The sequence below is a fragment of the Ictidomys tridecemlineatus genome, chromosome 6 (genome assembly GCF_052094955.1).
Source record: "Ictidomys tridecemlineatus isolate mIctTri1 chromosome 6, mIctTri1.hap1, whole genome shotgun sequence".
Lineage (NCBI taxonomy): Eukaryota > Metazoa > Chordata > Mammalia > Rodentia > Sciuridae > Ictidomys > Ictidomys tridecemlineatus.
In genome coordinates, this window is record NC_135482.1 from 50129988 (window position 1) to 50143546 (window position 13559).

General features: G+C 33.8%; 1 protein-coding gene across 2 annotated transcripts in view; it reads right to left on the reverse strand.

The window, feature by feature from the left end:
• Positions 1-4946: 4946 nt before the first annotated feature.
• Tbk1 (TANK binding kinase 1) overlaps positions 4947-13559 on the reverse strand; it is a 45470-nt gene continuing 36857 nt past the window's right edge. For both annotated transcript variants that reach the window (XM_040280378.1, XM_005328694.4), the window contains 8 exons: positions 11345-11466; positions 11159-11235; positions 10519-10558; positions 9872-9973; positions 9665-9761; positions 9051-9157; positions 8839-8910; positions 4947-5717 (listed from right to left, as the gene is read on the reverse strand). In XM_040280378.1, coding sequence (XP_040136312.1) covers positions 5666-5717; positions 8839-8910; positions 9051-9157; positions 9665-9761; positions 9872-9973; positions 10519-10558; positions 11159-11235; positions 11345-11466 — 669 coding nt within the window. In that variant the 3' untranslated portion in view covers positions 4947-5665. The remainder of the gene's footprint in view (positions 5718-8838; positions 8911-9050; positions 9158-9664; positions 9762-9871; positions 9974-10518; positions 10559-11158; positions 11236-11344; positions 11467-13559) is intronic.

Consider the following 13559-nt stretch of genomic DNA (forward strand, 5'->3'; position numbering starts at 1 on the left):
TTTTTATTTTCACATGGTGCTGAGGATCGAACCCAGTACCTCATACTTGCAAGGCAAGCACTCTGTCACTGAGTCACATGCCCAGCCCTGTAGCTTTTAATATCAATACTTTAAAAAGTTTTAAGACCTCTATCCCTCTTCCTTTTGCCCTCTAACCCCCCCCCTACCCCCAACACCACTACCACTTCAGGAAAGTTAGTAATAGGAAAAAATGTATTTGAAACCAAGCATTAGTCTGAAGTAACTTACCTCCTTTTTGGCTCCAAAGCAACTTGGATTTCTGATTCTTTGAGCAGGTCAGAGATTTGGGTAAACAGTAAAAGAAATGGGCTATTCTTCCGAAGGTTTTGTTAAATTCACTTCTTATGGCCATAGCTGAGACCAAGAGTTCCAGAGTGACTCTCCACAGAGCATGGATGAGGAACACTGTGACACTCACATGTGACACTTTGTGAATTTTCTTTCAGCCAATGTGTCTGGAGACCACCTGTTAGCCCTAAATCCCCTTTCTCTGTCATTCCTTTGACTTGGCCTTTAGACTTTGGCCCTTATAACTAGAAACTATATTAATAGATGTTCTTTCTAAAGAAAGAGTTTAAGCTGTCTTAGGAGAAACTCTAACCTAATGTAACAGTTGACAATTTTAAAGCATGGATCCCTTGACTTTCTTCACAAAAACAATTTTCAGAGAGGACTGAAACCACCACCACCACCGTATCCAACTCAGCATCTAACAGAATTGTCAATGGCAATTTGTAGGACTTAGATAGCAACTGACAAGCTATCTCCCAAAGGTGGCCTTGATCCCATTTTATATATATTTTTTTTACTGGAAAAATGACACCTATTTTAAACCATGACAAGAATTTAGGGCAAAAAAAAAAGAATTTGACTAATTCTTATAAGACAAGAAATATGTGAGTCTGATTTCTTTCCCAAGGTCCTGTTTTGATTTCTAACACTTTTTAAAAATAATATTTATTTTTAAGTTGGACACAGTGCCTTTATTTATTTTTATGTGGTGCTGAGGATCAAACTCAAGGCCTTGCACGTCTAGGTGAGCACTTTACCTCTGAGCCGAAACTGCAGCTCCATGATTTCTAACATTTTGATAAACAATTCTCTTTAACTTTTCTTTAACATTATTGGCCCTGATTTCTAGCTGTCTATTATGTTACTTGAACTGAAGTTCCTACTAAAACTACATCTAACATTTGGGCTTTGTGCATTGTTTGTGAAAAGAAAGGAACTTCTTCATGTAGTCATATGCTTTTTAGTACCTAAGTAGCCTGATGCAATATTTGAGCTTCCCCCTCCCCTTCTCTTTTGGTGGTGCTGGGGATCAAACACAGGACCTTGTACTTGCTAGGTCACTGAGCTGCTTTTCCTGGGCTTGCACAGTACATTTTTGGAGCCGATTTACACTCCAAAGAGAAATGGGGGATATTATTATATTGCCAGTTTTTATTTCCAGATCATATGCTTTTGGTTGCTACTCCACTTCAGTATTTGTTTGGAATTTGGACTTTGAATCCTCTTGAAGTGACAATCAGAAATCAAGTCCAACTGAAACAACAGTGTACAGCTTTTTCAGATACTTTTGTCTTCTTAAAAATGTGGGGTAGGGAATACAGCTAAAACAATACTGTTGGGCTGGGGTTGTGGCTTAGTGGTTAGAGTGCTTGCCTAGCACACATAAGGCACTGAGTTCAATCCTCAGCACAACATAAAAATAAATAAATAAGAGGCTAGGGTTGTGGCTCAGGCGTAGAGCGCTTGCCTAGCATGCGTGAGGCACTGGGTTTGATCCCCTGTACCACATAAAAATAAACAAAATAAAGGCAATAAATAAATAAAATAAAGGTATTGTCTATCTACAACTATATATATATATAAAATATTATTAAGACTTGTTTAAACATTTTATCCTCAACCTCCAGAACCTCTCAGTTTTATTTCTTCACTTAAAAAGTTCTTTCTTTTTTTTTTGAGACAGGGTCTTGTTATATCACTCAGGCTGGTCTTGAACTTCTGGGCTCAAGGGATCCCTCTGCTTCAGTTTCCCTGGTGCTGAGACTATAGGTATGTATCATCATGCCTGATTTCAGTTTTAAAAATTTGTTAGAGTAACTAAATTTTCTGCAGCTCTACCTCAAATACAAACACATGGATGAAACAACAGAGTGGGGTGAAATCAGAAACACAAGGCAATTTTATTTCTGCCTTTAATTACAGCTGTGACTATGGCCTTAATTGTGAAGGGAGTAAACTGTTGACAACATAGTTGAGAGTGCTTATTCTTACTGATAATTCCTTAGGTAATTCCAAACAATGTATCTCTTGTTTTTAACCATAGAACATCACAAAAAGTGAACATTAGGGCTGGTTGTGGCTCAGTGGTAGAGTGCTTGCCTAGCATGCATGAGGCACTGGGTTTGATCCCCAGCACTACATAAAAATTAAAAAAAATTTAAAAAAAGGTACTAAAAAGTGAAACCATGTTTTAAAAAAAGTGAACATTAAAAAAACCCTCCAGAAATAAAAATTAAGATTATTGTAACTATTTTCTATATAATTTACTGATGAAGATATAATATATTCTTCAGTGCTGAGCCTCTTGCATAGTTAGGCAGGAGCTCTACCACTACTTTTTTTTCTTTTAATTTATTCTTATTTATTTCAGTACTGGGAACTGAATCCAGTGGCACTTTACCACCGAACCACATTCCCAATCGTTTTTTATTTTTTGAGACAGGCTCTTACTATGTTACTGAGAGTCTCATTAGTTGCCAGGGCTGTCCCCGAACGTGCAATACTCCATCTTAGTCTCCCAAGTTGCACTATTGTGCCCAGTACTAAGTATATTTTTAAAGAAATTTTTGAAAATTTTTATATTTTATATATTTTAAGAAGACTCTTTTTGATATAGGATAATTAAGTCTGTTAAGCCACAGATATAATACTTGGTAATTTCCAAAATAATAGAAGAATTTTAATAAAAGAATAAAAAATTTTTTTCTTTTGTGATGCTGAGAATTGAACCTTGGGCCTCAGAGAAGCACTCTACCACTGAGCTACAACACTCTAGCCCAGAAGTTGGAATTTTAGGAGATTTAATAGGATTATTTTTCAAATTTCTTTCTTTTTTTTTTTTTAACATTTCAGTTTGAAAGAAATGTTTTTTTTGTTTTTTTTTTTAAGAGAGTGAAAGAGAGAGAGAGAGAGAGAGAGAGAGAGAGAGAGAGAGAGAGAGAGAGAGAGAGAGAGAGAATTTTTAATATTTATTTTTTAGTTGGCAGACACAACATCTTTGTTGGTATGTGGTGCTGAGGATCGAACCCAGGCTGCACGCATGCCAGGCGAGCGCGCTACCGCGTGAGCCACATCCCCAGCCCCTCAAATTTCTTTCTTAAATCTTGAATTTCTTTTTATTTACTTGAAGCCACCTCTTCTTTTCACATATTTTATAATCACTTACTTCATTTTTATTTTTCTGTAGTCAGAACTATAGCCTCACTTCTATGTTAAGTGCTAATATACTAATTTCTACATTTGCTATATATTCTATATTTTATATCATTAATTCCCATCATTTACAAACAGCCTATTATTGAAAACAAAAAAGCAATTAAACTGGAGATGAAACTTATTGTAAAACTAGTTTCAGCAGTCACTAAAACTTTAGAAGTCTCTGAAAATTACTAGACTGGTACCACCATGTATTTATTCACTGTAAACAAAGTTTTAAATGAGGATTTAAAAGAAGTTGGGTGTGGTGGCACATGCCTGTAATCTTAGCTACTACTCAGGAGGCTGAGGCAAGAGGATCACAAGTTTGATGGGCAACTTGGCAAGACCCTGTCTTAAAAAAAAAAACGAGCTGGGAAGTAGCTCAGTGCCTGCCTAGTATTTGCAAAGCCATGAATTCAGTCTTTAGTACCACAAGAAAAACAAACAAACAAAAAACCCTCTGTTTCCATGTTACTATAATGGAGAAAACAAAAAAACCTAAAAAATCCAGTAAAGTTAAAAACTACAAATGTAGAATAGATTATATTCCTACCAATCCCACTAATAAAAATACTAATAGAAAGTGTTTGTTTACTGGTATTCTTCTCTCAAAATAAAAATAAAACCTGAAAATATACCACCTATCCACATAATCTGAGTAAAATTTTATCTATAAAACATTTAAACAATGCAATTCAAGATATATATGTTAGATGGTAAAATGGAAAATTAAAATCAAGAGGGATTAAATGCCCCTTTGTTTCACACACTCTGAGACTAAGTAGGCATTCAACACCAAGTAACTGCACAACTATATAAATAAAAATAGTTATCTTTGCATTTATTTCTATGATGTATACGTGTGAAACTGAAATTTCCCTATACAAAAAAATGCATCAATAATCTCAATTAGAATCTTAATACATTTTCAGTTTTAAGATGATTCAGTTCTCAATGTATCATGATAGTCAAATTTATTTACTCTTTAGTACATATTATCTTTATGACAGTTGTGTATATTCATCCTTCAATAGTGTGATAAGCCAAAAACCAAAATCAAAACAAATAAAAATTCCAATGAATAAAATAATTTCCAAACAATCTTTTTGTCTAGAACTCAGAATAAATATTTCAAAGAAAAAAATTCCCTTATAATATGCATAGCATAAATTCATGAAAAAACTTGGAATTAGTGGGTTTATAAGAAACACAAAACCGTCACCCCATTCAGTATGTTGAGAATAATTTACCATCACTACCCATAATGCACCTTTCAACATATAACTTTTGGGCTGGCAATGTACCTCAGTGGTAGAGTTCTTACCTATCGAGGACTACCCTGTATGAACTACCCTGGGCTAACTCCTAGCACTACAGGAAAGGGAGGGAAAAGGTGATTTTTGTTTCTCACACTGGATAAATAGAAACACATGAACTTTTTATGTTAAAATTGAGAAATTTATTTTTTTCATGAAATAGTAAGCAGAATTAAAGAAATATACAGCTTTAAATAATTGAAATGACCTTAAAACTTTAATGACAATTATACTCTTATGGCCAAAAATGAATAAAGTAATTAATTCACTTTAAAAATTTTGTTCAATAATTCATCTGAAATTAAACAAACAGGAGAAAAACTGGGCTCTGGGCACCTTATAAAATGAAATAATGTACATTTACCCCTCTCAAAAAAAAGTGACTCCAATAAAACAGTGGTTCACTTCTGCTCCCCACTCACAAAAGTCACCTTTCTATTCTAACCATTTACAAACCTGCCAACTATTAGTCTTTGATTTGTAAGGATGCCAATTTGGTTCCACTTAAAAATATTCCAATAGGCAGCTGGAGAAATATGACTTCTCCAGCTTTCGTCAGAGTGAAGGACTAGCATCTCAATTTGTCAGCCAGTCATGGCTTTCTTCTAGTGCTTGCTGAGGTCAAACTGCCTCGTGTAGTTATAAATGTTAAAAGGCAAAATTACATCTTAACAGCAGCCAAAAATTTATATATTTTATGTATTTACAATATTATACATATTTACAAGACCACATCAAATACTGAATTGTAGAAATGAGAGACCACCTATAAAGGCTTTCATTTAATATCCCAACATTATCTTGTGCAAACTGAAATTTTTCTGAAACTTCTTAGAAAGCTAAAGACAGTCGACGTTGCGTAGGCCACCATCCATGGTTAAGGAACCAAACCTAAAACACATAAGAAAAGAAAAAAGATAATCTCAAAATGATTCACTGATTTGGCCCCCGAGGTTGGCTGGTTAGTTTGTTTTTCATTGCTGGGAGATGAACCTAGGGCTTTGTGCATGCAAGGCAAGCTTTCTACCACTGAGTTGTAGCCCTGTCCCCTAACACCTGAAATTTCAAAGAATTTCGAATACTACTTTTGGGGGGAACAGTTATTTTTAAAGAGTTTAAGCAACTATTCATTCTATTTCTTTCTGAACAAGAGTGGTGTTATCATAAATAGATAAAAAAAACACAACTCAGTGCCTTGAGAAGACTTTTTTTTTTTTAAAAAAAAAAGAAAATGGGAAGTGATGTAAACGTGAAAGTGTTAAGAATCAGATACTTTCTCATAAAAATTTATAAGCCAAGAAATGGAGTTGGAAGTGTGACATTCAAGGGATAAGGTATGGAATCTTTCTAGAACAATAAGTTTTTTGGGGAGCAGTGGGAAATAAAGTTGGGTTCATGTAAGCTGGGAACTGACCAGTATATTCTTGAAAGTATGAATTTAGACTCCAATTTTTAGGTAACAACTGTTTGGAAATTTTTGAGCCAAAGAAGTGGCATGGCTACATCAATACTTTGGAAGACTATTTTGGCTGTAATACCCATGAGAGATGGGAAGAGCCTGGGGCTAAGGAAATAGGTTAGCAGGTTATTACCACAACTTCCACATGAAGAGAGAAGCAAGTTGAATGAGGGTGGAGAGGGGAAATGTGAAAGTATGTTGAAGAGAGATCACCAAACTTGAGAGGGAGTAAAGGAAGTATGTACATAAGATAATTTATGTTTAAAGGAATAGAAAAAAAGGTAGTCCCACTGAAGAGAATGAGGAAATTAGAGGGGAAACTAAGTTGGGGAGGGTGATTTTAGATAAATCAAACAAAAAACTGAAGTAACAGTGGGATACCCATGTGGAGACAGTGGTACAATATTCTGCATAAGACCTGGCTTCCATTATGATGAGCATCCCTAAACTAAAAATGTGAAACTAGAAATGATTCAAAATCTGAAACTGAGTACCTAACATGAGGCCACAAATGGAAAATTTCACAGCTGACCTTATGACAAGTTGAAGTCACAATGCAAGCACACTAAAAATATTGCATTATTCACTTCAGCCTAAGTGTAAAGTTGTATATAAAAAACAAAAAGAGATAAGAGATACAATTTTTTTTTGAGAGAGAGAGAGAGAGAACTTTTTAATATTTATTTTTTAGTTTTCGGCGGACACAACATCTTTGTACGTGGTGCTGAGGATCGAATCCGGACCGCACGCATGCCAAACGACCACATCCCCAGACCGAGATACAATTTTTGTACCTAGACTTGGGTCTCATCTCCATGATATTTCATTATTTATATGCAAACATTCCAAAACCTGAAAAAAAAATCTGAAATCTGAAACACTTCTGGTCTGAAACACTTTGAATACACTTTAGTTCTGTCAAATCTTAAAAAGTCACGTAACATTTATGTTAAGATAATGTGATATTATATACTCATATGCTGTCGAAAATATCTGCAAATAAAACACAGGATAAACTGACTTATTAGGTGTACTTTAGGAATTGGGTAATTTCATTCCATAAGGCATAATGATTCAACATAAAAGTTTGTTAAGAATTTATCTTAATAGTCTCTTCTTTCTAATCTTTAGCCTTACTGGATAAATTTAGAATTTAGCTAAAGTTGTGAAGAAATTACAAAGTGGATACCATAAAAAAGTGATATAATTACTATCTACTTTCTATAAACAAATAGAAAAAAATAATTAAACAAGAACTTAATAGGTTAGGGCTGGAGTTGTGGCACAGTGGTAGAGCAGTCACCTACCACGAGTGAGACACTGGGTTCCATCCTCAGCACTACATAAAAATAAATAAATAAAATAAAGGTATTGTGTCCAACTACAACTAAAACAAAACAAAAACCCTAATAGGCAGAAGAAATAAAATTTGAACATATAAAGAGATGTTTAACATTGCTATTAACCAAAGAAATATATACCAAAAAAAGATCTCAATTTTTACTAAAAAACATTGGCAAACGTTTAAAAGACTGATGAACATTCAGTGTTGATAAAAGCATAATTTTTATCTGTTTAGAACATATAACTCTTTAAAAGAATAAATTGGCAATAAACTTAAATTTAAATGTGTGTACCCAGAAATTTCACATCTAGAAACATTTAGATTTTGATCCCTCAAAAACTCTTATAAAGTACATGAAGAGATACACACAAGGACGTTCACTGGAGCATAATTGTAGTTGTGAAAAATCAGAAACAATTTAAACCAAAAGGACAGGGTTAAATAGATAATGGGGAAACTCTCAGGATATAGGAGACTGGTTTCCTGCTTCAGCTCTAGGCTGTAAAGCACGTGAAGGAAGAGAATGCAGTGTGAAAGTATCCTGCAAAGGTACACAACATCATGTAACAGGTAATTTTATCAGCACTTTAAGGGTGAGAGTGTGTAGAGGAGTACCTATAGACCTGAAAGAGAAATTGTTCTGCAGAGCCAAAAATGACTGGATTTCTCTGAGGGACCAGGATCTGAAAAACAGCCATCCAAAAATGGTTTCTTTTGGCTCTGCTTGTTTTTCAACTCTCTTTTGGTCTTATCTATTAATATTCTGTGGATAAGCAAACACCTAGGTCTTCAAAGAATTGCATTTCCATGTGGCACTCACCTGCCAGGAGGTTTCCAGAGGGTTCTGGAAGTTACTCAGCACTAATCAGAGTGGTATTCTATAGGCAACCCTGAATCCTCAAATTTAAAATCTTTGTTCTAATGAACAAATGTTATGAAAAGTCATGTGGAAATATTTTGGGGGGACTGATTCAAATAGGCAAATAATTCTATTAACCAATGCTTCAATAAAATGGAATCAATCAACTATTAGAAGGTATCACAAATTCATCTTTCATGCTGAAAGAAGAAAACATAAAGGTTCTGACATTTTTGTTCCCTTCCCAATGCTTAACCACTGATAGAAGACTGACAGATATAAACACAGATGTGTACACACTCAACTGCAAAGAAAATCAACAACACAGGATGAGTTTTATATTACTTACCTTTCTAAAATATGATTATTTTCAGCAAGTTCTTTAACCACCCCTTCCATCTCTTCCTTCAATTTCTTCATACTATAATACAAAATATTTAATTAACATTATCAAACACCATATTCACAATCAACATCAAGATTTTAAAATTCTTAAGAGTAAAATTACAAACCAAAGTTAAAGTAAATGAAAATATCTTAATTTCCAAGCAAGTTTCTTACCCAAGAGTCATTTCCACTAACGTGTTAGAACTTGGATAAATTGGGGTTATGGTATGTTTGATTCCACTGGAGGCTGCAAACATTTTCTGAGGCAGAGTTTCTTGTAACTGAAACATCAAAAACCACATAAGAGACCAAAAGTACTTACTATAGGTCATAGATCAAGTGTTTTAGCTTTTAGTAAAGTCATTTACAGCTTTAAATTTCTATTTTTTTTCTAATATTTATTTTTTAGTTGTAGTTGCACACAATACCTTTATTTATATGTGGTGCTGAGGATCGAACCCAGGGCCTCACACATGCCAGGAGAGCGCTCTACTGCTGAGCCACAACCCCAGCCCCAGCTTTAAATTTCTATTTTAAAACCATCATGACACAATAACAAAAACACTTTTGTTATGAACGACAAAAGAATGGTTTAGAAGATGTTTTTGGTTATAAACATAAAAATTCTTATAATTTGCCTCAAAGTACATACCAAAAAATAGGTGAATATAGGCATGTGAAACCTATCCTGTTTCTCTCTTTTTAATCATTATGAGACATAAAGTAAGAATTTTAATTTTTTCCTAATGGATCAAAGCTTTTATTCTAGATACTTTTGAAAGCTGTACCTCATTAGTATAGTCTTGATACTTTGATACTTCTTCTTCAATATCAAAACACTGATTAGTTAGAGATAATAACTGTTTCCTAAGATGAAGCATCTTTCTGAAAACCAAAAATAATCCATTAGTAAGCAGTCTAGTGAAATATTTTCACCTAAATATATACATTATATTGTAATTATCCAACCATTAGCCCAAAATAAGTTTACTTACCTCATCCATTCTTCTGACTTATCCAAAAATGCTTCATACTTTTTAACGCATTCATCTGCAAAGTGGGTCATAGCTTTTGTTGCATGGTAATACAGTTTTTGCCTACAATTTTAGAAATAATCAATGAAGCTCATGTAAAAATAATCAAAGAGGTTTACATGAGTTTCTTGTAACTACTTGTTTCTACTTCCAATATTTAAACATTTTCAAATATATATAATAATATATATAAAATATATATACATAATAATTTTTGTAGCTTTAGAACATTTATAGTCGAAAGCAAAGGTTTTTAAGACAGACATAGCAAAGGAAGAAAGAGAAAGTTCAAACTGGAGAATGTTAACAAAAATAAACTGTCCTCGCCTCTGTTTCCTATGCTCCTCCCTTATGCAATCAGAGCACATGAGAGAGAAGTTGACTTGAGAGGAATAGGGATTTTTCTTCCCTCTCATTTGTCTTTCTTGATAACCTCCCAATCAGGGACCAGATGGACAGGCCTCAAAAATGTGCACCCATAGCACCAATCCTTTAAGTTTAGATTAAAATATATATTTTTTATTGTAATTAATCACAATTTTCAGAAGAATCATATTAATAGAGAAAACCAAAATAGCACCAAAACAACCAATTAAATAGGCACTTACTTATCAAATTTGTGGATCTGTTCTTCATTGTAAGCTAGTCCTAGAAATAAGAAAATGTATACTTTTTTTAATGTAGAATCATAATATTACTTGCACTGTTTTTCTTTTTTTGAGATTACTGCTTCAAAAAGGTGAAGAGTTTGAAGCAGATGTCACAGACCTATGGCCTAAGGGTTTCATATCACTTATAGATAGAGGTTTATTCTTTGGTCTGTACAGTGTTAACATTAAAAAAAAAAATTTAACTGCTAATACTTAAAGATTGGAATACTTCTAACAAAAGCTGTATTTCTAACTTCTCTTGAGAAATGAGAAACCTAGGGACCAGGCTTTCTGAACAGTAGCTCTCCCTCTTAGATGGGCTGTCTACTCTCCAGTCTCAGTCCTCATAGGCCAATCTCATTCTTGTCTGTTACCTGCCTGGCCCTGAAGCTTTGGATTTTATGAATTAAATTATTCAAAAGGTTGTTTTAAGAATAATTTTTAGTATATTCAACCTCTTTCCTTACAGAATTATATCTGTAGAACAAATAACTCAAGCAGCCACCCTTACAAATGTACAAAATTAATCCATCTGAATTACAACTAACTACCAAGGCAGGCTGATTCATTAGATTAACAAATAGAAAATTTTACTTACTACGTTCTGCTTTGTCTTTTTTGAACTGATAGTAAATTTCCGTGATGCAGTTTAATAAGACCTGTAGTTTTTCTACACTATTTCAAGGAAAAAACAAAAAACAAAAAAAACCCAACTAAATTAATTGAATCAATGTGAAAAAGAATATTAATAAGAACAGAAAATACTCATAAAACCAGAACCTACTTTCTGTCTTTCGGATGGGTGCCTTCCTGATGTGCCCATGCATCTGTCAGCAGTCCACCTGGAGATAACCTGCTGTCGATATCCTGAAGACTTGTTTCTATTGTTCCCTGGGAACTGGAAAGCTAAATAAAAACCAGTGGGTTCAGATCCAGATTGCTGAAGTCAGAAATGATAACCATGGTGCCAATGGAGTCTGGACATTTCTTTGTAGACTGCCTCAAGTGAGGGCAGATTAATTATTTTCATCTTTAAATACAAGAGCAGTTTCTTAGGTTGATTTCCACCAAGAGTACAATATAATAACACAACATAACACTAACTAGTACTAAAATATTTTATAAAATGTTTCATACAGTAAATACTCTGTGTGTGCGTGTATGTGTAGGGGGCATTTAGGGAGAACATTAGGCAAGTGCTCTATCACTAGCTCTACCACCCTAGCCCAGTAAATACTGTTTAAAAACACACATGTAAAATATGTATCTTTAGCTAACATTTTTTTTTCTATAAAAAATGATTAGTATTCTATATATTATAGAATTATGAATATGAAATAGGAGAACCATTTGCATAGTCCCAAGGATAAAGTATAGGACATATGATTTGTGCTCTCTAGAAGCTCAAGAAAAATAGTTCCTCTTAAAAACAGAAAATGAAAAAAACCTCATCTAAGATCCTATTCATTTAAGTTTAGTAAATTTATCATTTTCCTACCACAGAACTAAATATTTGTAAAATTTGAGAAAGGATGAAGGTTAGCTTTAAAGAATAAATACTCTTAAATATTTTAAGGGTCCTAATATACACTACTGCTTTTCATTTTGAAAATGTCTTAAGTAATACTACCACTAGAAACCAAGTGAAGGGAGACCTTCTCACCACGCTTTGGTCAACACTGGTATTACAATTTTTTAAGCCTTGATCATTTGAAAGACAAAAATGGTATCTTAATATTATTATAATATGCAATTTTCTTTTACTATATTAGTATAAACTTTTTCACTACATTTCTATTTGTAATTATCTAAATGTTGTCTATCTATTTACTACAGATTTAATATTTTTCTTATCAATTCATATGAGCTATTTTTATAAAAACTATCAAATTTTCCCAACTGACTTGCTTTTTAACATTTTTTAGCAAATGAAGATTTTAAATTTTTACATAGTCAAATATACACTTTTTTTTTAATATGGACCACTGTTACAATACAGCACGTTTTTTTTTTTTTTTAGAGAGAGAGAGAGAGAGAGAGAGAGAGAGAGAGAGAGAGAGAGAGAATTTTTAATATTTATTTTTTAGTTCTCGGCGGACACAACATCTTTGTTGGTATGTGGTGCTAAGGATTGAACCCGGGCCGCACGCATGCCAGGCGAGCGTGCTACAGCTTGAGCCACATCCCCAGCCCCAAATATACACTTTTTAAAAAATGTTTTATGCCTTCTTTAATATTAATGTTCCATTAATAATTTATGGAAAATTTATTTCTTATAGTGTTACACAGAGGAGTGGAAAATCACAAGCACATGAAGGATGAATATTAAGGGAATAGTAAGTAAGACTAAGCTGGGTGTGAGGGTGCAAGCCTGTAATCACACAACTCAGGAGGCTAAGCCAGGGGGATTGTGAGTTCAAGACCAGCCTCAGCAACTTAGTGAGGCCCTGTCTCAAAACAAAAATTAAAAGGGCTGAGGATGTAGCTTAGTGGTTAAGTACCCCTGGGTTCAATCTCTGGTACCAAAAAAAAAAAAAAGGTATATAAATAAATGAACTAAAAGTTTTAGAGAACAGTGATATGATGCTATCTGACATTTTATATTGTACTTAAAAAGACTGCTGATTAGAATGCACTAAACTCCACAACCTATTACTCAATTATAACTATTTTGGAAAGTCATTGTTCTTGACCTAAAGCTGAAAAAAAAGAAAAAACTAGCTGGGCTTGATGGCACACGCCTGTAATCTCAGCAGCTTGGGAGGCTGAGGCAGGAGCCAGCCTGCGAGGTGCTAAGCAACTCAGTGAGACCCTGACTCTAAATAAAATATAAAATAGGGCTGGGGATGTGGCTCAGTGGTCAAGTGTCCCTGAGTTCAATCCCTTGTACTAAAAAGAAAAAAAAGAAACAAATAAAGACTAGCTTAAGTTTAAAAGAGAAAAGAATTTCATCTCAATTTTTTCACTTTTAATTTAACATCCATTTTATGAGTACTCTA